At 41.8% G+C, this 23,405-nt stretch overlaps 1 protein-coding gene across 1 annotated transcript in view; it reads left to right on the top strand.

Annotated features, from left to right (window-relative positions):
• ORC6 (origin recognition complex subunit 6) overlaps window positions 1-22,723 on the top strand; it is a 221,875-nt gene extending 199,152 nt beyond the window's left edge. Inside the window, exon 7 of the mRNA XM_044081893.1 lies at window positions 20,747-22,723. Within this exon, the coding sequence (XP_043937828.1) occupies window positions 20,747-20,886 (140 nt within the window). The 3' untranslated portion in view covers window positions 20,887-22,723. The remainder of the gene's footprint in view (window positions 1-20,746) is intronic.
• Window positions 22,724-23,405: the final 682 nt, after the last annotated feature.

Raw genomic sequence — 23,405 nt, forward strand, 5'->3', positions numbered from 1 at the left:
ATGTAAATCTACCTGTTTTTATTTTTATTTTGTTTTGTATTCCTTTTTTACCATGTAACAATATTTTATACTTTGTATATCTGTGTGGAGCTTTTCTCCCCGGGCCTCTACTGAAAATGGAAATATATCCAGCTAGACTAGCCCGGTCAACAAATGTAAAATAAATAAATAAATAAAATAAATAAAAGCAGTCATAATCAGTTCTGAGCCCTTCATTCCCCCCCGCCACACGCACACACTCTCGGTGGTCCAAGGATATTCACAAAGTGTTAAGCGGCTGCACACAATTTGCAGGATTTCTGTATCCATAACTGTGACAGCCATCCCCAAGAGATTTGCAGCTTGAAATAGTACCACTCTGTTGTATTGGCAGTGCCTCTGTTGCACAGTCCCACTCTATTGTATCCCCGGTGCCTCTGTTGCACTGTCCCACTCAGTTGTATCGCCAACTGCCTCTGTTGCACAGTCCCGCTCGGTTGCATCACTGGCTGCTTCTCTTGCACAGTCCCACTCAGTTGCATCAACCGTCTGCTTCTGTTGCACGGTCCTGCTCGGTTGCTTCACCGGCTGCCTCTGTTGCATCGCCAGCTGCCTTTGTTGCATGGTCCCACTCAGATGCATCGCCGGCTGCCTCTGTTGCATGGTACTGCTTGGTTGCATCGCTGGCTGCCATTGTTTGCCCAGTCCCGCTCGGTTGTATCACCAGCTGCCTCTGCATGGTCCTGCTCGGTTGCCTCGCCGGCTGACTCTGTTGCACAATCCCACTCGGTTGTATTACCAGCTGCTTCTGTTGCACAGTCCCGCTCAGTTGTATTGTTGGCTTCCTCTGTTGCACAGTCCCACTAGGTTGTATCGCCGGCTGCCTCTGTTGCACGGTCCCGCTCGGTTGCATCGCCGGCTGCCTCTGTTGCATGTTCACACTCAGTTGTATCACCGGCTGCCTCTGTTGCATGGTCCTGCTTGGTTGCATCGCTGGCTGCCATTGTTTGCACAGTCCTGCTCGGTTGTATCGCCAACTGCCTCTGCATGGTCCTGCTTGGTTGCCTCGCCGGCTGCCTCTTTTGCACAGTCTCACTCGGTTGAATCGCCAGCTGCCTCTGTTGCACAATCCCGCTCGGTTGTATCGCCTGGCTGCCTTTGTTGCACAGTCACGCTCGGTTGTATTGTCGGCTTCCTCTGTTGCACGGTCCCGCTCAGTTGTATCACCAGCTGCCTCTGTTGCATGTTCATGCTCGGTTGTATCACTGGCTGCCTCTGTTGCATGGTCCCGCTTGGTTGTATTGCCGGTGTTCCAAATTTTGCATTTGTATGCATTATGGGAAAGAGATTGTAACAACATTATCATTTGCAAAGCTGGAATAGATACCTGCAGGCATGTCTTGGATTTCAGTGGTCACAAGTCTTTCTGGATATAGTGGTGATACAGGTTATAGAAGACTGGAAGAATGCAAGGGTAATGGCTTTGCCTTCAATAAACAAATAGGCCTGACTTTCCACTCTGTGAAGTCTGAGCAGGGAGTTACCATGGCCACTTCTTGAGTGGTGAGAAGCTTATTTCTTAGACCAGAGCATCTGGCATCAGTAATTGTTCTGTGTGCACTCTTGGAATTCAGGACAATCAAACTTGCACTGATTGCATACAAACTATTTCTCAACCATTCTGACAAACATGGCTGCTTCCTAAACAAGGAAGGAACAAGGTCTTTGCTGATGTCTAAGGCAGCATCCCTCATTTGGAATTTGATTCTAGAAAAGAAAACATATGAGTAAGTGTAATACATATTGAAGGTAAAATGAATTTTTGTGATAAATTCAGAGTTGTGTGAGGGCGAGAATTTAGAGCCTTGTTTTCAGTCCTTCTACCTTGGAAAATCAGTGAGACCTTATTTCTTTTGGCATTTCCCCTTTTGTCAGTCCTGAGCTGTACAGGTAAAAAACAAAAAGAGGATTAAATTTACTCCTGTGTGGTCCAGGTAGCAATCACTTGTGAGCAGTGACTCCTGCTCAACTTCTTATTCAGCTGTACTTTGCACCCTTGGCAAGAGCAAATTATTGGCTCCCAGCTGAAATTCATTACACCCACATGCTTGATTTTTATAGATTATAAGTTCATAGGTTCATACTAGGCTATGTGCCCTAGGGCATTTATAAGCCTAGCCAGAGTGTGTTTGGCTTTCGCCACCCATTTTTAAATTAATTTTGCTATGCCCTTTTTTGAGGTTAGTATACTGTGCCTCTGTCTAACAGTGACACAGAAGTGATACCTGGGGTAAACCTACGATCTCCCATCCACTCATCAAGATTCCTCTTGAAGAGAGTCAATGAGGGACTGTGCCTAACCTGGACTGGGATTTTATTCCAGAGTGAAGGGAGCCTCTGGATTATGAATCTGTCCCTCCAGCATGTCCTATTTATTTAGCTGCTTAGGTTCAAGTCTCTCGAGTGCATAGCTCGATGGGATTTGAATTTTCTGAGGTGCAGCATGTCCATTAATTCCGGGTTGGACATGGCTTTATACGTCGGGCACAGATCGCCTCTGAGCAGGCGGTATGCCACTGAGTAGAGCTGGAGTTTCTTTAAATGGGCAACATATGGCATCTGTTTGAGCCCTTTGATCCTCTTGGTGAGGTACTTTTGGGGTCTTTCCAGTTGCTGCAGGTGTCTGGTAAGGTACATCCCAAAAGGGGCATTGTACTCAATTATGGGCCTGATGAGGGATGAGTAAAGAGGCACGATGACCTCCCCTGATCTAGATGTGAATCCCTTCATGATTAGGTGGGCTATATAAAATGTTTTTCTAACCACTTTGGCCACGTGGTTGTCAAATGAGAGATTGCTATCAACCTGGGTCCCCAGGTCCCTAATTACTTCTTCCGTAGTTAATGGATTACCACCTATGTGGTAATTTGTGGGCACTTTGTTTTTGCCAAAGGGGATGACTATACACTTTTTGGTGTTTAGCTTGAGGCCATGGCTCTGGCACCAGTTGTCTGTTTCTATGAGGCCCTTTTGTAGGATGCTTGTGTCGGCTGGAGAGTCGATTATGGCGCCCAGTTTGCACTCATCTGCGAACTTGGTCAGCCACAGTCCTTCTGTGTTAGCCTGTACCTCCGAGAAATATATACCGAACAAGAGAGGTCCCAGGACTGAGCCTTGTGGGACGCCACTTGTAACTGGTTTGGAGTCTGACATGGCTCCAGCAATTCTAACCATGTGGGTTCTGTCCTTGAGCCAGTTTGCAACCCGTCTAGTGACATAGGGGTTTATATTTAAGCTGGTGAGCTTATCTATAATGCCCGAGTGGGGTATTGTATCGAAGGCTTTTGCAAGGTCCAGGTAGGCTGTGTGGACCACCTTCCCAATGGCCTTGGTGACTGCTTCAAAGAAATCAACCAGGTTTAAGAGGCAGGATCTGCCCTTAACAAAGCCAAACTGGGTAGGATCCAGTGTCTGTAGGTCCCCAGTATCTTTATTTATGAGGTCCATGATGATCCTTTCCATAGCTTTGCAGACCAAGCTAGTCAGGCTTATGGGGCGATAGTTTCCAGGATCTGTTGAGGCACCACCTTTGTGGAGAGGGGGACCACTGTTGCTGTACGCCACTCTTTGGGTACATATCCTGTAGTAAGGCTGAGATTGAACAGTAGTTTTATGTTTGGGGTTAGTTCTTCTTGGAGTTCATCTAGGACGCAGCCCGGGACACCGTCTGGTCCCATTGATGCTGTGTTTTTTGCTTTAGAGAGGGCGGCTCTTACCTGAGCATCTGAGATGTCAGGGGGGCAGCACTCTGCTGGGATAGATATTTGCCCTTTTGGTGGGGAAGGGGGGGAGAAGTTTGCGCTGAACCTGTCAGCTAGGATGTTGGCAATGTCTGTGGGTTCGGTGTATTTTTTGTCATTTTGGAGTAATTCTGAGCATATCTGGGAATTCCCACCCAGGTTCCTAACGTAACTAAAGAAAGCCTTGTTGATTATCCTTAGTGTCCTGTGTAATTTTTCTCTCGAAGCTGGCCTTAGATGATTGTATGAGTGCCCGTAGTTTTTAGCTAATACTGATCAGAGATGCCTTCCCTTTTTGGGATTTTGCTCTATCATGTAGTAGCTTCCTCCTTCTATTGTATAGTTTGTTTATGGCTGGGGTCCACCAGACAGGATGCCTAACTTTGGAGAATTGGGTCTTGGTTTTATTTGGGATTGCATGATCCATGCATTCCTGAAGGTGTTCATAGAATGCGTTTATAAAGGATTCTGCGGTCTGGGCCATATTTCCCACAGGCCTGGGGGCTTTGAAGGATTCCACCTCGGTTTTCAGGAGTGTGAAATTTGCTTTAGAGAAGTTTTTCACTGTGGTTTTCTGGGCAGGGGCTATGTGAATATCTAGTGAGATTAGTTTATGGTCTGATCTTACCAGTGAGGGATACACTTCTGGTCTGGAGCATAGAGTCCCCATGTTAGTGATGATCAGGTCCAGTATGTTTTCCCCTCTTGTGGGAGTGGCAACAAGTTGTTCCATAGCATTTGAGTTTATAAATTCTAGGAACCTTCAGGCTAGGGTGTTGGAGCTAGAGTAATGCTCCCAGTCTATGTTAGGGTAGTTGAAGTCACCCAATATAATGGTGTTTGGAGAGACCTTCATATTTTCCAGTGTTCTCAGGAAGGCCGAGTGGGGTTCCTGGATTTGGGAGGGTGCTCTGTAGCAGGCTATAAACTGGAAGGCAGTTTTACCCACTGTTAGTTGCACATGGATAGTCTCTGATGCTTCGTGCTGTGCCACCAACCTGGAGGTGTGGGTATCTTTGACGAATATTGATACTCCCCCTCCTTTTGTGGTTCGGTCCAAGTTTTGGGGCCGAAAAACATGGTATGAGGTATAACCTGTTAGTGCTGGGGTGCTCTTGGGAGCCTTGAACCAGGTTTCTGTTACTGCACAGATATCGATGTTCTCCATGCTAAGGACAGTTTCAAGTGCGTGCATCTTGAGGTTTAGACTTCTGGCGTTGAGTAGCATTACTCTTAGTTTCTTATCCCTTGTTATACCTATGGAGGTGGGTTTGTCTTTTGAGCCTTGCCTAAAAAAGGCACTATGGGGGTGGCAAGAGCCTTTACCAATATCCGAAAGCCCAGGGGTGACAGGTGCAAGCCGTCCCTAGCGAAACATCGTGGCTTGTCGAGCATGTCATCCCAGGCAGACAGGCATTGGATCCCCTTTGAATGACACCAATACTTAAGCCAATTGTCGAAATTGATCATCTTGTCTTCATATTGTGGCATCATTCTTGGTGAGGGTAAGATGCTACTCAAGGTCAAGGTCATACCAGCCTGGGTACATGCTCAGCGAGCTCCTCTGTCTCTTTTCATGCAGTCCAGGGAGGTACGTCTCCGGTCATTCACACCAGCATGGACAATGACTGAGTCATATTTGTACTTGCCTTGGAGTGACCTGAGTGCTTATGTTATGTGGCGGATCCTAGCGCCCGACAGGCAGCTCACCGTGACCTTCTCCTTGTTCAGCCTGGTGAGCAGGACGTCAGTGTGCCTGACAATAGAGTCACCTATTACAAGTGTATCAGGTGTGTTGTTTAGCCTTAAGGGCTGTGACTGTTCGTCACACTGGCTTTGTGAGCTATGTGTTGCACATGTTTTGTTTTGGGGTAGCGGTTGCTTGGGTGTCTGCTTTGGAGGTCTCTGCTGCTTATGCAAATTTTTATTTAGAGCCTCCGAGTATGTTTTTGTGTGTTTATCTGTTTGATTTGCTGTCGAGGTAGGTCTATGTGAGACTGGAATTATAGTGAGTGTGGTTTCCTTCTCCTCCTGACTGGTTACGCCAGTACTGAGTTGAGAGAGCTTAGCCTCCAGTTTGGCTATATGGTTGCATCTCTCACATGTGTTGGAATTTGTTGGGAGGAGGAGAGGGTTGTCTGTGTACGTGAGGTAGTTAACATTGCCTCAAGATTCTCAGATTCACCAGCTGGACCAGAGAGGAGATTGACAACTGACCTTTGGACATGCTAGTATAGTATTGGGAATTCCTTTATAATTGAAAAAAAGGGCCAATGGGGAACAAAGTACTCAGGGGGAGTTTGTGAGGGTGTAGTGCTTTTTAATTTTTTTTGTGCTGACTTATATAATTGCTTTAGTGAGCAAGTGCCAGGCTTTAGAGTGGGAATAGGGTGTTCATTATGAGAACTAGATCAGTTCTAAGGGAAAAAGTGAAGAGCAGACTTTGTGGAGCTGAGAATGGTTTGAACCCAATTAAGCGGCACTGCCCGATGCTGCGCTATGAGCAAAATCGCGCAAAGCCACGCTAAAGCGGGTTTTATACAGGAGGACTTGAAAGAGCTAGAAATTGGCCCAAAACGGCCAATAGACTACCAGATTCTTGTGCTGGGAACACTCCTCCAGGGATAGATAGGTTGCTCCAAGCTCCCCACTGCCACTGGTGAACAAAGAAGCCTCCCATTATCCAAGAAAGGAAATGGGCAACACAGGAACTTTCCAAAAGTCCAGAATACAGCAAAGCCTGTATTTGGACTACTCTAGGTTAGGAAAGACAGGAAACAAGGAAATTTTTTTTTTCTTTTTTGCAACAAACAGCAGAAATTAGGTACAGAAACACAGTAAATGCTTTAATTCGGCTAGCGCACTTGAGTGTGTAGCCTACCAGTTAAACTAAGCAAAAACAAACTTTAAAAGTGCAAAAAACCCTCAGAAATACAGGAAGGAATGCAATAAAACAACTTTGCAGAGCTTATTTAGTTAAAGAAACAGAGAAGTCTAATATATACAGAAAAGCAGCTAAAACGCACAAACACTTCAGATGCAGTGCAACCTAGAGCACTTGAGTTGTAGCAATATTAAGGCAATTACAGTTATAATAAATGCTCTGAAATATACTCTATATTTCCAAAATGTTTGAGAAGCACAGTCAGAACACAAGGATGTTCAGGCAAAAAAAAAAAGTTTTTTTTTTTTTTGAAAGGGAAAAAGGAGAAACAGAAGGCCTTATCAAATGTTCTTTCTCTACTAGGTCGAATGAGCTAATGACACTAGACTGGGAGGAGTGTCACAGATCAGATTTACAGTAGTGGCGGGCAACTGCAAAGCCACCAAGTATAAGAGCAAGACACCAGCTGGGTGGGAGGGTGGGGCAATAGCCTACAGCCAGTAGCACTAGAGAAAGCCACAAACAGATAAAGATTTGTAAAGATACAGAATGCTTTTAACTGCAGACAAATCAGTTACTTGTGCAGATTAGTTAATAGCAATAAAATACACTCTAAGACTAAAAAGCAGACAATAAAAGTGCTATATATTAATTGTTAAAAACAATAATCTGTATAAATAATCGAAAAAAACAGGATACTTGTATATATCTCAGCTGACAGCTGCGGGCAACAACTCTTATCCACTCTGCTCAGTGTGTATAGACAGAAACCCTATCAAAGTTAGGGCTTAAATACCAGAAGAACAACTTTTTTTTTTTTTTACAAGAACACAATCTTAACCTACCAAGGAAACCTGTATTTCATGCATGGGATCTTAAGAAAAGCTTATACTGATGCCTTTTGAACCAGCATCTTCTGTTTTTCTCGAATTCTGTAGTTGGAAAACTATCCCTCTGTTGGCTTTCACCTCCACTAGGAAAGTTTGAGTTGCAAACTCTCATGGACATTTCCCTTTTCTTATTTTTCTCAAGGACAGAGTGACTTTCAGTGCTAATCCAGCCTTCGTGCCAGACCTGGAGAAAGCATCAATTTTATAGTGCTTGATAAAAGTGGGAACAGAGGAGAGAGTGGCAGTCATTAAGATACACCTAGAGTCTATGCCTTTGTGAAATGCTCTTTTGAAAGCCACAGCCCTAGAGGAATGTGCTTTAGGCAGGGAGGCAGGGTCTTATTAGTGCAAGTAGCAGAAACGGTCAGCCTTAGAAATCCAAGCTGAAATAGCTTGTTTGGAGACTGGCTGGCCCAACGTAGGGGTCCATAAAGGTTATAAACAGCTGATCAGTCTTTCTGAAGGCTTTAATTTTGTCCAGATAAAATCTGAGTTGCTTGTGAATGTCCAGAGAAAGCAAGATGCACTCCTCCCATTTTGTGGATTGGGAAAGAAAGTGAGAAGATGGAGCAGCCTGCTTCACTACTCTGGCACGAAGGCTGGATTAGCACTGAAAGTCACTCTGTCCTTGAGAAAAATAAGAAAAGGGAAATGTCCATGAGAGTTTTCTTTTTGGAAAATTTGACAGACCAGGAGAGTGACAGCTTATTCCTGATGTAATAAGACTCAAAGTTGTTAACAGTTCTTTATATTGCCATTTTTGTCCTCACAATGTTACAAGGCAAAGATACATTATGTTTACTCAAAATGGCAGTGCTGTGAGCAACTGGCTTCTTAGACTGTCTGTGGAGACATTGTCATTTTTTCTTTTCCATTGACTTGTCATTTGTTTTAATTTGAGATGCTCAAATGTTTTTCTTGGCATATTTAAAATTAAGTAGAGTTTTGAAAATGTTTGTTGTTGCTACTCACTTTTCTCCGTGATCCACTTTTGTGTCACTAACACTTGCACAGGCTTGCCCGGCTTTTGTGAGCTTTCTAGTGTAAGGCATATCACACTGGCTATGGCAAAATTAAGTTGCAAAAAACACTTTGGGATGTTAGCTGTCTGGCTGCCACATATGATGGTAAATGGAAAAAAAAATTTAAATATAATTGGTGCTTTGCCAGTGTTGAGTGAAATAGATGATAATTATGGGGGAAGACCTCTTGGATGAGGTAAAAGATACTAAGGATTTCATGCATTTGTGTTAGTATCTAGAGGCTTTATTTCTAATTGTAATGTTGCATGTTATTCTTATGGTATTAGTAATTGTGAACATTACCTCTGTCATATAATTTGAAGGCGTACAGAGCAAAACTTCACAAAAACAGGGGAGAAAGAGGTAAAAAAGGCAGCTATGGTTCTTTCCCCTTCTGGTGCAAATGGTGGCACTAACATTTGGAGGTTTCCCTATGAGCGAAAAGTGTAACTTCATTAAAAGACAGTAGAACATTGCAATGTTGAAGCTAAGAAGTCCCCTTTATTAACAATGGTACTTTATGAGTCTAGTTCTGCCTAAGGAATCTGATGCGTTTAGTATGACTTTCTGGTGAAAATGACAGTGTCTTCAAGGAGAAGAGAACCCTCAGCATAGATATTTATGGTGTTACCGTGAAACTCCAGTGGCCTTCAAAACAGTGATTGGACTGTCACCTGTATCAGCAAGTGCTTCCTGAGTACATAAGTCAGTACCAGTACCAGTACTTTTACCAGTCCATTCATCACCATTAGACCTTTTCCACTTTGCATAAGGAGATTTCAAAATTAAGGCAGTAGCACAAATCCAGCTCGTGTCCCCCACCTTCATTGTAGTCTGGAAATGTCCCAACCTCATTCCTCACAATTGGTGTCAGTCTTTCAGACCCCAAGCTGTCAGATTCCTCATGTGAACGTGGTTTTGGGGCCCCAAGCTAACTTGTGTCTGTTTCTGGTTAAAGAATGAAATTGGAAGAATCCCCCTTTGGGATAAACATGCATTTAGCCTTTGAGTTACTGGGTGAAAAGCAGTGTAATACACCCTCATCTACAGAATAATAAATGCAATATTATATTATAGAGTTTCATCATGATAAAGAATTTTGTTGTACCAAAAGATGCTGTGTTGGTTCTTGATCGTGATTTGAAGACTGGATTTCTGCTGTGCTGTGGTTTCTTGGGAGCACACCATACTCTGCAGATATGGAAGATTGATGCACAGCTCCTTCCCCACATGTCCGTTCAGGAGCAGTCATAATTTTCCTGTACTCTCCAATCTGCAGGTTCTGAATATTAGTATGCATTAAGATTTTTTTTATTTGATTTTTTTTCTGATAAAATTGATCAAGGTTAAAAATTGCCTTAGCCATTTGCACCATTTCTTGCCTGTTGAGGTAGTTACATGGAAAAATCAAGATCACTTTTTTTAATGTAAATTCAGCTCTGGATTTTTTTCCTTACTGAGTAAAGTTAAGGACTGAAATACAGCAGATTATTAATTCTTTAAGTTGACATTTTCAGCAGGTCTCTGACATAACGTTAGGGAACTTTTCAAAGTACTTAAATGTGTAAAGACCCAACTTTTTTCAACTCTCTCTTTAATTACTTTCATTGTTATTCCTCAGTCTTTTAACTTATTAACTGAGCAATTTTGCAACATATCAGTGCAGATTTGCCTTACCTGGGGCAGCTCATGCCCATTTGTTTTACTTTTTTGTACACAGTGCTTCGTGTCAGACACTTAAACCTTGAACTAAATGCACAACTAAGTATGTGTTTCTTCTGTGTGCTTTTATTTATTGTCTTGTGCTTGTATGTTAAATTAGTTTTGCCTCAATCTATGATTTTATTCTGTTACATCATGTTATATACACTTTAAGCTGATTTTTGATTTTACTGTGTGATGTCTTTACATGAAAGGAATTATTTCAGACACACACACACACACACACACACACACACACACACACACACACACACACACACACACACACACACACACAATTAATTTGATGTGTCCAGCAAAGGATCCTGTTCTACTTTTTTATTACTACTACTGCTTTCCCAATGACTGCGTACAACTCCCCTGCCATGTTGCTCTGGTGGCTGGGCTACTTTGCATTCAGTACTTTTCTGACGATTTTTCCTGTCTGCACACACCCTCTGTGTAATGACCCTGTTGCATATCAAGCTACGGTCAGAAGCTCACCTCTGTTTTCAGATTCACTGCTGGCAGTATATAAAGATATTAGTGTTAATCCTATTCCAAATGCTTTGGTTCTTTAATAATGCACTTTATTTTAAATGTATAAGTTTTGTAAGATCTGTGTCCTGTCATCTAGCAAGAATTTTTCTGTCCTGGCATTTACTGTATGCCAAATGCTGTGTGAATGTCCACAGCCTCCTCTTGGTTTGATTTGATCAGCCAATCAAATAACAGCCTTTATTGTGTGTCTGAAGTAATTTCCTACTGTGAACCAGGTTGCTTTGGGTCTTTTGTCCTACTGACTTGTGGGCAACAGTCCATTCCTTCAGAATTATTTCAGAATTTTACTAAGAATTATGTCAAACTGGAAGGTCTGCAATTCCTTGAGTCTGTTTTATGCCACTCATAAATTTTATTAACACTTCTCCAGGTACTATATAGCCTCACATGTTAATGTTTAGGAAAGAGGAGTGTGTAGAATAATTAATTCCCCAGTTACTTATCTAAAACATCTTGGGTGAATCGCATTGTGCTCACCACATTGTCCAGTTACCTGAAGCTCTTTCAGAACCTTTATTCCATTAAGACTTCTCAGCTGTCCTGTGTAGACAGTAGCTGAAGATTAGATTGTCTAACTCTTGTCACTTATTTCCAGAACACTGAATACAATTTGCTTAAGATTCCTAGTTTTTCATTGTTCTTCTCTATATTCGCACCCTCTCTGAAGTAGTTCTCTCTGTTAATTTTTACTTCCCTTATAAAGGGTTTTTTCTTAAGTAGTTTAGCAGTCTTGTTCTGTCTTCCCTTTCAGTACTCTGTGTCATCCTTTGTCTTCTTGCTTTAAATGGTGCTGCTGATGTTCTTCATGTTTCACTGTTGCAGTCCTCACATATTGGTTATCCGGCTCCCGGTAGCTGTCAGTCGGCTTGAGTACCAGAGTCCTTGGTATATGACGTCGGCTGCCGCCTGTTGTAAAACTGATGTCAGTACATCAGGTAAAAAGGGAGGCAGCCGACACAATTTCCTCAGTCTTTCTTGCCGCAGAGCCCGAAGCAGATGCAATTCGCACTACTGCTGGTCTGCCGTTTACCTTCGTTTTGCTTTCCGACTACCAAGTTGAAGACGCCTTCAGATAGGTACCCCATTGGGGATCCTCTTTTCTTGCTTTAACGAGTGTCAGATAGGGTTAATAACTGTCTTGCCTGTGGAAAACAGATTCCACACCATGATTTCCATTCCTATTGTATAACTTGTTTGGGCCTTGATCACGACATCCCTAACTGCGATCTATGTGCTTCCTTTAACCCACGTACCATACGCCGTAGAGCTAAGATGTTGTATAAGCATTTCAGAGTCTGGCCTAAGTTCATCGATATGGTATCTTCTGGTCTCCCGAATTTGAATATTCCCAGGAAAAGCAAAGACAAGGACTGCGACAGGCCTAGGGTTAAATCCACAGACAACGCACCGGTGAAATTGGTTGTCAGCACAGCGGTAGTCAGTGAGGCGCTTTCGCAGCCCCTGCAGTCTGCAGATTTTCAGCCTCAAGCTTCTGCCGAGACCTTTACAGAGTCCTCCATGCCGCAGGCTACTATTTCATCTTCAGACCCTCCGCCTGTCGCCGCCTCAGATGGGTCCGGAGCTGCTTTGCAGGCACCGGCTTCTGACACCTCTTCTTTTCAACATGAGACTAGACCCAGACTGACTACCTTAGCTCAGACTTCTGCAGTTCTAGGCCTCCCAAGTCCCTCCGAATTGCTAGTAAACCTTCCAGCCACAAACCTACTCAAAAACAGGTGTCGGCCTCCCCTCCTGTTCCTCAATCCCACTTGGTAAAGATGGCTGGTGATCTTCTTTCCCTGATTAGGGACTCTCACCCCCCCCCCCCCTTCAAAGAGAGCTAGGGAATTATCTCCTGATGTTTTGTCTGAGATTTCCAGTATGTCAGCTGGTGAAGAAGGAAATTCTCAACTTTTTTCCTGGCTTTGAGGATTCTGATGCTGAGGACTCTATCCCTTCTGCCTCCCCTCCAAAAGATTTTTCCTTTGGGAATACTTTGAATACTCTTAGGGAGCATTTTAAATGGGAATGTCAGGATTTTCCACAGTCTAAGAAAAGAATCGGGGAATTTTTAGATTTGCCACAGCATAAGCCTCTGGCTATAACTTCAGTTTTGGAAGTTGTGGATGATGTTTTCATGGAAAATTCTTTAACTCCTAATTCTTTTCCACCCGCCCCCAGAAAACTGGATAGATATTACAGGATTCCTGAATCTCATCAATTCCTTTTTAGAAACCCTACTGCTGATCCAGCAATTATTTCTCAAGGCCCCAAGGGTGTTAAGGCTACTATTGCTAGAAACCCTGTGCCTTCTTATAAGGAATCTAGGTACGTGGACAGGTGGGGTAAAAAAGTCTATACGTCTGCAACTCTTGCCATTAGATCCGTGAATTGTCTTTTTCACATGCTTAAGTATTAGCAGCATACATTGGTGGCTATTAAGGCTAAACTTGGAGATATTCTTTCCATGACAGAAAACAAAGATTTACAAGACTTACTGAATTCTGCCACTTTAGTTAATAAGCATTCACTTCATTGATGTTTTGACACTTTGGAGGCTTCCTGCAGAGCAGCAGCCACTGATTCCGTTATTAGAAGGCATGCTTGGCTCAGGGAACAGCCTCTTTCTGAACCAATTAAGTCTAAATTGCTGGATGTTCCTTTGCACAAGGACAGTCTTTTTGGAAATAAGGCTGAGGAGGTACTTAAAAAGTTGGAGGATAAGGCGAAATCTATGCAAGTTGTAAAAGATTTCCTTCAGGTTCGGCTACCTCGGTTTAGTAGGCATTATCCTTCCAAGAATTGTTCTTTCCCTGATCCTGGCAAGCAGGGTCGCTCTAGGCCTAGAGGTTTCAGATCTTCCAGAGGGCAGGCTTCTGCCCCTCAAAGGGCTAAACAATGGCATTTTTCTGTTAAATCAGGCAGCTCTAAGCCAGCTTCCCAAAGCAAGTATTCTCAATGACTCAGTCCTTCTTGTGCTTCCCTCTGCGGACCCTGGGTTTCCTTTGGGGGGAAGGTTAGCCAGGTTCACAGAGATATGTTCTACCATCACAGATAACAAATGGGTGCTCAGTATAGTAAACCAAGGTTACCAGTTTTATTTTCACAACTTCCCTGTTTTACAAGGGTACCCAGACATACCCAAAACTCTCAAGGCAGAGGTAGAAACTCAAATTTCTTCTCTACTGACTATGAGCCATAGTTATAGCCATAGACTATAGAGCCAGTTCCTGCAAATCAGGCAAGCCTAGGTTTTTATTCAAGGCTTTTTCTGGTATCCGAGAAAGGGGGCACCTAGTGCCCTATTCTGAATCTGTCCATTCTAAACAGTTTTCTGGTGATTCCCAAATTCAAGATGCTCACCCTTCAACAATTACTATCAATGCTGGGCAAGGATTCAAGGCTGGTAACTTTAGATCTCAAGGAGGATTATCTGCACATACCAATAAGGGGGAGTTGCAGGCAGTTCCTTCGCTTCAGGGCTGGGGAGCAACACTTTCAGTTCTCTGCATTGCCCTTTGGCTTATCTACTGCTCCCAGAGTTTTTACGAAGTGCCTGGCTCCAGCCATTGCTTTTTGCAGGCAGAGAAACATTCAAATTTATCCTTACCTGGATGACTGTCTCATTTAAGCAAACTCCCCAGAACAACTAGAAAAGGATTTGGATTTCGTGAAGAACATTCTCACCTCTTTGGTTTACACTCTCAACAAAAAGAAGTCAGTTGGTTCCTTCAAGGGAGATTATTTTCCTGGGAGCGATTCTGAATACAGCTACTTAGATGGTATTCCTCCCTCAACAGAAGCAAGATCTTTCCGCTTACTTCATGAACTTGGCAAGCATAACCCAGCTGTCTGCAAGGCAATTCCTGCAAGCACTGGGGTTCATGGCTTTGTGTATTTTGATGATCCCATATGCAAGGCTGAATATGAGAACTTCAATGGTACCTCAAGAATCTTTGGTGTCAACACACACAGGACTTGGACTTGATTCTTCCCCTGATTTCCTGTCTACAAATGGAGTTCCTCTGGTGGGTGACAGCCTGTTCTCAGAACAAGGGTCTGCCTTTCCGCCCACCGCCTGCCAGCCAGACTCACCACAGATGCCTCAGATGTTGCATGGGGGGCTCAACTGGAGGGCAGGGGCATACAAGGGACTTGGAGCACCCAGCAGATTCATCTGCACATAAACTTAAAGAATTGATGGCAGTGCAGCAGGCCTTGCTGGCTTTCAAGAACCTACTCTACCCTAGGACTCTGCTAATCAGGGCAGACAATACCACAGTCATGTGGTACATCAACAAGCAAGGGGGGACTCACTATTACCCCTTGTGCAGACAAAGCATGAGACTATGGTCCATAGCAGCATCCATGGGCATACATCTAATAGCCCACTATCTTCCAGGGAGGCTAAACTCCTTGGCAGATCATTTGAGCAGGCATGTTCTGGATCCTCACGAGTGGCAACTGAACAGGGGCATTTTCCATTGCATCACTCATCATTGGGGCACCCCACAAGTGGATCTTTTCTCCTCTCACACCAATTATCTCCTTCCAACCTTCTGCACCAGGGAGTTTCACAACAAAGCTTGGAGGGTGGATGCGTTGTCCTTCCCATGGGCACATCTCCCAGTTTATGCATTCCCTCCTCTGCCTCTTCTTCCCAGAGTGCTGCTAAAGATAAAGGACGAAAAACCAAAGGCTGTTCTGATAGCTCCAGATTGGCCCAGGCAGAGTTGGTATCCCCTCCTTCGCAGCCTTTCCCAGGCTCAGCCTTGGCATCTTCCCCTGGTACCAGATCTGTTGGTTCAGGGAGGGGGAAATTTCCTTCATCCTCATCTTCAAACTCTGCATTTAACTGCCTGGCTAATACCTTAAATCTGTCCCAACAGGTGGTTGAAGTTCTTCATGAGGCCAGGAGGCCTAGCACAAGAAAATCCTAAGCAGATAAATGGAAGAGAATTTGCTCTTGGATGCTGGCTAAAGGAGAAGACTCTTCTCATCCTTCTCTTTCGCTCATTCTTGACTACCTAGCAGGTTTGCTTAATGTTGGACTTTACTTTTCTTCAATCAAAATTCACGCTTCAACAATTTCGGCTCATTGTTCTTTTGAGCAACCCATTTTTTCTCACCCCTGGATGAAGCAGTTCCTGAGGGGAGCTAGTAATGTTAGACCTCCCAGAGGAGCACCTACTCCTGCTTGGGATCTTCATTTTGTCCTGGAAAAACTTACTCTGCCTCCCTTTGAACCAGTTACCTCTGCAGATTTGAAGTTTCTATCCTGGAAGACTGCTTTCCTTTTAGCTATTACTTCAGCTAGAAGGGTATTTGAGCTGCAAGCCTTAATGGCAGTAGAACCTTTCATTATTTTTCACTCCGATCGGGTTTCTCTGAGAACCAATCCCTCCTTTATGCCTAAGGTAGTTTCCAGTTTAACCCCTAACCAGTCTATTCACCTGCCTACATTTTTCAACAATCCCCAAAATAAAGGGGAAAGGATTCTGCACTCTCTTGATGTGCATAGACAGCTGAGATTTTACTTAGGATTAAATCCTTTCGAAAATCTGAACAGTTATTGGCTAGTTTTGTTCCTGGGGCTCATGGAAAAGTTATTTCAAAACAAACCATCTCCAAATGGCTTGCTCGTTGTATTCACTTTTGGAACCTGCAGCATGGGAAGGTTCCCCCTCAGGGTATTAGGACCCATTCTACTAGAGCAGCCTTTACCTCTGCAGCTTTTCTGAGAGGTGTGCCTACTAAGGACATTCTAGAAGCAGCTACTTGGTCTTCTGTCCATACTTTCACAAAGCATTACAATCTACCTTTGTTTTCTAAATCCAGGGCTGGTTTTGCCTCTGCAGATTTGCAGGGAATCCTTACCAGCCCTTAATCTGTGATCCTTTCTCCCCCCTTGTCTTCTTACTGGGCTTTGGGAATCAACCCATATGTGAGGACTGCAACACTGAAACATGAAGAACATAGTACAGTCGTGTACACATACCATAAATGTAGATGTTCGAGTGTATTCACTGTTTCAGTCCTGGTTTCCCACCATCCATTCCCACTTTTTTCCTAAGGCACAGACTATGGAATTTTATTTTTTGTATGACGTGTCCAGGGTGCTACCATTCCTGGATTAGCCTTCTTTTGGGGGCTCCTGACAGTTAAGGCAACAAAAACTGAGGAAATTGCATCAGCTGCCTCCCATTATACCTGACGTACTGATATCAGTTTTACAACCAGCAGCAGCCGACGTCATATACCAAGGACTCTGGTGTTTGGGCTGACTGAGGGCTACCGGGAGCCAGATAACCCATATGTGAGGACTGCAACAGTGAATACACTCGAACATCTACATTTATGGTAAGTGTACACAACTGTACTTTCCTGCTTCTTGTGTCTTATTTCCTTTGTCTCTCTCCCTAGCTTTAATTCCTACTCCATTTAAGATCAACAGTTCATCACTTTATGAAGTCTGTATCTCTATAAATTATAGATTTAAGCTCCTCCTTTGAGGGCTATTTAGTCACACTGGGTTTAAGGAGAAATATATGTGTAAGCATACATTTATTTAATATAAAATATAAGGAGTCCCTGCTTACATTTATTGGGACTTTTCCCACAGTATCCTTACTGAACTCGCAATTTACATTTTAAGAAAGTGCTGTAAGCAAATTTTGTGTTGTGGTCCTTTTCCTTATTTGTTTTATCCAATTTAATGTTAAACTTTGGATAAACTTACTGCACATGTTGATCCAATGCCTCTAATCCACTAATGTTTCCAGTCAGGTTTAAACATTAGAGTACCTTTTGGGGAACTCATTTTGCATTGAATTTGACTGTTACTTTTTGTAATTTCTGGGGCAGTAGATAATTTTCTTGGGCCATCATTTGCCATAAATGTGATGACAAAAGACATGTTTATAGTAGCATTTACTCTGCATCTGAAGCAACCCAGTCATTTTAAGTCTGAATGTAATGTCCGCATTTGAACCAAAGATGACTGTGTTTAAGCCTAAACTAACAGCAGTTCTGATGCTGCTGTTTTATCATTATGCTGTTGCACAGCTGTCCACAATATTAAAATGTCATGTTTCCTATCTTGAGTCAACGTCTGGAAGTCAGGGCAATTTTTTATTTATTTTAAGCACGTAAATTGAATACGTAGAAATGCGAGTACTATCTCATTCCCTCCAATACAGCTCGTTTGAGAGTGTACCTTTAATTTCCAGTGGGTGTGTCTTAAGCCTTGAAAAAAAAATAAATAAGTTATCACCTTACATTTCTAACAAATACTCATTGTCAGAGGTCAGATATCAATACAATTGTTTGCCATCATGTGTGCTTCAGGATGAAATATTTTGATACCTTGTATGTAGCATGATTTTGGAATTATTAATGTAAATATGAACAAGCAATATTTTATATCTAGAGGCACAGTAGGAGGTAACTGCAGAAATGCCTGGAGGCACACACACTGCTGTAATGTATGACTTGCCTCTTGCTTAGGCCGTATGAAAGTAAAATGGAAGGAATTTAAATAAAAGACTACAAGATGATGATGGTCAGCAGCTCAGCTTAAAGCTCTTAAGGGTTACTTGCATTCTGCCAATTTTCTTTTGGACAAATACCCTCCTTTATCTCCCTGTATGCTGGCACAGATATTAACAGAACTGTGTTGGAAAATGTGCACCCTTTACATAGATTGTTGCAAGGTTCTTTACTTTCTGTCATCCTTACCAAAACTTTGGTATGATTCAAGCACTTGGAAGTTAAATGTTTTTGTCATCCTTTCACCGATATACACGTTAGAGGAAGTGGTTCCGTTCTGGGTCAAAAGTGGTTTTTGTATTGTTATACTTTCAGGTAAAAAAATGTATTTATAACCATAGCAGCACCTGCTTGCACAGTTAATGCTTGCCATATGTGTATCAGAACATGAAACCGAGATTATAAAATCCATTTAGTTGTAGACAAATGTTTACAAAGTACTTTATGTATACGTAGTAAAAACAACTGGTCTGAATTCTTCCTCCTGCAAAATGACTGTTGCATGTGACTTGTAAGTACTGAGAATTTGTCAGTTATACGTAAATTTCCTTTTTAAAACGTTTTCAAACTCACTAGCTTTATACAAATTAAAATATTAATACTTATGTTGTATGAACTGAACTAGCAATCAATTTGTCATGGAATGCTTACTGCTCAAACAGTATGTAATAGCAGTGAATGACAAAATTATGTTCTGAAATCGAGGAAAAGAACTGCTTCCCTAGCACCAGATCCGATTTTAACAAAGCTTAGAGGTGCTTAACAAAAGCTTGTTTAGCACCGCAAGTGCTATTAAGATTGAGTCTTATGCTAGGAATTAAGAGCAGACAGGGCCAGCTGGCAAAGAATAGTGGTAGAAGGTAGAGTAGCTTTGAAATGCTGTTAGAATTTCATCTGCCAGACTTGCAAAGAGAAAGTGTGGCAAAATTAAGTGTTGAACAGCTTTTAGAGCTATTAGTTCTACAGAGGAGCACTTTTGTTTCTGTCTGCTGTCCATATCTCTCAGGTGTCCCTGGTTTTGCCTTGTCCCTCATAAAATTTTTGATTTTCTGGTAAATCACTGAGGATTATAGACAATTATGCCAGACATTAACGTTTCATATTTATCGTCCAGGAAATATACAAAACCTGTTCTATTAACATTTTTAGGAGAATTAAAGCAATAGTTTAAAAATTGTCTCTGATATGTGCCTCCCCCACCCCCATTATTTTTGGAATTGTCAACATTCTTAACCCAAGCAAGTTGATAGGTATGCTGCTGTATGTTTGCAGCACAAAATGGCTTTACTGGCTTTAAAAATTGGTAAAACGCTTCTTTTTCCTATTCTTTCTCTTTTTCTTTCTTTTTCACTGTATCTGGTGTAATGCGGAGCAGATAAAGCTCCATGCACTACACAGAATTATGATTTCTTCATTGATCATGGCCTGTTTGAGGGGTTAATTTTGGAATCCATGGCAAGAACACAAAGTTTACTCTTGAGGTGTATTTTTTTGGCATCCATGTCTCAAGCACATAATAAGCCTGTCGTGTCTTGAGCACTATCCTAATTTTCTGTATTTTCTAAACTTTGCTTCAGTGTGATATGTGGATATCAAATGAGTTTGATTTAAAAGCTTCAGTTTGAACTATTTTATTTGCTCCATTTTGGAATATCTAACACCACCATATCGCTCAACTTCTTAGAAATCTGGACAAAACTATAAATAACGGTGGGATAATGGCCTGAAAATAGAGACACATTTTAAATATTGCTCTTATAAACTTAAAGTTGCTAGAACAAAAGGTTTTGTATTGGCAATAATTTTCTGAGGAGTGTGAAGTCAGAAACTGAAATGTCTGTCCTTATTTTCCTGACTTTAATTGGACATTCCGCAAAAATCTGGACAGATGAGAGGTATAAACACCACATCAACCCATTTTGGTTATTACTACTCACTACTAAATGATGCTTATGTTTTTCCTCCTTGTAGCTTGGGACTGATAGTAGCAGATTAGGCATCTATCAGTTCCTCCAGTGATCCAAGCCAGAAAGGGTGGGGGAGGGGTGCTGATTTGACATCATAGTCTTACTAAAGCTCAGATCAAAGTTCTTTGGCAGTTGCTATTGATCCATAACATCAGTCTGTGTTCATGTCCTCATCCGAAAAGAATGCCTGGATATGAGTCATAACTTGCAACCTAACCGTATCAAAGCCTGATCCTACTATAGGTAAAATGCCATTGTACGAGGAGCAGTGCTAAGAACTACAAATGTGAAATAATATTCTGCAGCAATAAAAGACCACGGCTAATTCTGAGTTTGTTTCAGTTTGCCTGATGCTTGCCTGTATTGTAATGCGTCTTTTTATTTGTGTGTTAAGATGATGCACCGGTGAGTAAACAGCTGAAGGCAGCAGCTGAATCGGAACTGAAAGTGGATTATGAAGAATGGAAGAAAAAAATCCTAGAAAATGCTGCCAAGACAAAGAAGGAAGAGTTCTCCACAAACAAAACATTTTAACTGGACTCATCCCCTTCAGAAATACCCAGAAACTAATTTTACAGTTTGTATGAAAGACAGTGTGGACATTGCAGTTTTTAAATATTTTAACTGTGAGAATGGCAGCCCAGATTAGAATTCAGATGCTTTTTAAATGAAGTATGCAATCATTTATTAAGCCATCATCTGAGTGGCTTTTAAATTATAAATGATGCAAGATCAGCTCTTATTAATAAAAGTTGTCAAGATCTGCTTGCAAAATAAGAGTTTTCTGGCATTTAGAACATTTATCTAGGTTTGGAGGGTTGTTCATGTTGCATTTTAACTGTAGTCATTATCACACCCCATACGAGTCTCGTGAAATGAACTTTATTAAAACCTTGGCATAACCATCTCTATAAAGCAAGGGGTTTAAGTTTGGTATTTCTTGGTCAGGAAGTATGTGATGGTGATACTTAGAGTGTCTATTACCACTGACAAATTGCAGCTTCTAAAACTCACAAAGATAAAAGATCACATGTCTTCTGAAAGTGCTGTGTTGATGCATCCTAAAAAGAGAATTTGAGCTCTGAATGTAACTCTTTCCAGAGAGCTGCTCCATTCATATTTTGCATACGTATGCATTCTGCACTGAAATGAGTGGCACAGCATAACAGTAACAAGTTTATCTGCAAGGGTTGCAGTTACTGCACATCTGCCAGCAGTTGACATACAGTGGGCTCTTCGATCCTTGAGGAGGAGTAGAAGTTCCTTGCCAGTATCTGCCAGTGTTATGTGAGGCAGGCTTAGAAATTTGCAAGGTGTTATTTTTCTTATTGCAATGTAGCAAATTCATTGCCTGTAAATTAGTAGATTTGAAAGTTTTATTGCATTTTATAAGTTTTACTTTGTTGTGTGTACTTTTTATGGTTGTTTACAGCTAGAATATAGATCAGACTGAACTTTTGCTGAAGACAAGCTTTATGGGTAACGAGCATTTCCTGTTATTTGAGTTGTGCATTCACTGCATTTTAGTAACCATAAGGCATGTAAAATACATGAAAAGCAAGTTTCACTGTTAATGTGTATGCAGCCATCCCTGCTGGTCTTTCAAACATGCTTATCTTTTATCAGTGGAGACGATAGTTGGCAGAAAAAATCATGTATTTCAAGTTCATTCAGAGCATTTTGTCAGGGGATAAGATTGTTAATCTGAAAAACATGTTTTCCTGTTTTACAAACTGCTTCATGTTGTACCTTGTCTTCATCCAGTAAAGCATGTTATTTCATACCTTGTGAAAAGTTTTGAATTCTAAAGCACTACCATAATCCTCCAATTCCTGATATGATGGAGACCGAAATCTGCAGTGTACAAATACCAACGTAAAGTTTATTTAATATGTGGCCCTTATACAATGATCATGTCCTCTTTTGTACAGTTATATTTACTGCACTTTTTTTTCAAGTAACTTTCCTTTAAGCGTTCTTAATACAGCTATTATATGTGCATCTGCAGAGACTCCGGCTCCATTACTTGAAATTGGACTTGCTATGTTCTGAAAAGCATGGATTGCAGTCTCTATACTGATTTAGAACTTCATGGTAACCTAGCTATGTTTTTAATATTTGTTTTGCACTTGCATGCGAAGCCATACTGGGTGTTAAATTTTGAAAGGTGAGCAGATTTTTGGCTGTGCAACATACAGGTTCATCCAACTGTTATGCAACATTGTAACAGTCACAACGGCAGTAGTATGCATTTGCTGCAAATATTTTATGCTGGTAATTTTTTCTGTTGTTTGAAAGAACCAGTTTGGACTTTTTCAGTCTGGTTCAGATTCTTTTGCAATTTTAAATTATTAAACTAATCTTTTTCTAATGCTGTCTGTTTATGAAGTGTTATTTTCCATTGATGTTAAGATGTCTTTTAATTACCCTTTTTTATTTTTCCTGTAAAGTAATTGATCTCCTCATGACAATATTTTAAAAAATGTTATACTTTTATTAACAGGCATATTTTTTTACAATTGTTTCAGACGTTGTAATGTATCGGTTTTGTTTTTCTCCCTTTCCTCCTTTCAGCTGGAAATCATCTATCACCAGTTCCTGTCCATATCCACTCAAACAAACCCCCATCTGGGGCCAGTGAGGAGCTCAAGGATGCTGTGCTGTGTTGTACTGCTGCCTAGGAGTGTGTCACAACCCTCATTACCCGCTTGTGAGCTCCGCTGTGGCCGCTTTCAGCAGGTGCGTGCATTTCTCCAAACATGAGCAACCTCCTGACTTAGAAGTATACCGTTTGTAGTATGGAACTCACCACACTCTTAATGTTACTATTGTAGTAAGCATAGGAAGCCTCCCTCCCCTTGTGATGGGTGAGCCAGCATCGACCACTCACTGTCATCCTCCTCTACCCAGTCCCTTTGGTGCTGTGCCACTGATAGAACATAGTCATCTGAGGTGCAGCCATGGCTTTAATTCCCTATGTGTTGTGGGGAAATCATGTGAGTGTTATATGGAAAGAGCAAAGGGGAGTACAAAACAAAATTTGTGACATCACA

This window comes from Protopterus annectens, chromosome 8.part1, assembly GCF_019279795.1.
Source record: "Protopterus annectens isolate FY-2018-M chromosome 8.part1, PAN1.0, whole genome shotgun sequence".
In the NCBI taxonomy this organism is placed as follows: domain Eukaryota; kingdom Metazoa; phylum Chordata; order Ceratodontiformes; family Protopteridae; genus Protopterus; species Protopterus annectens.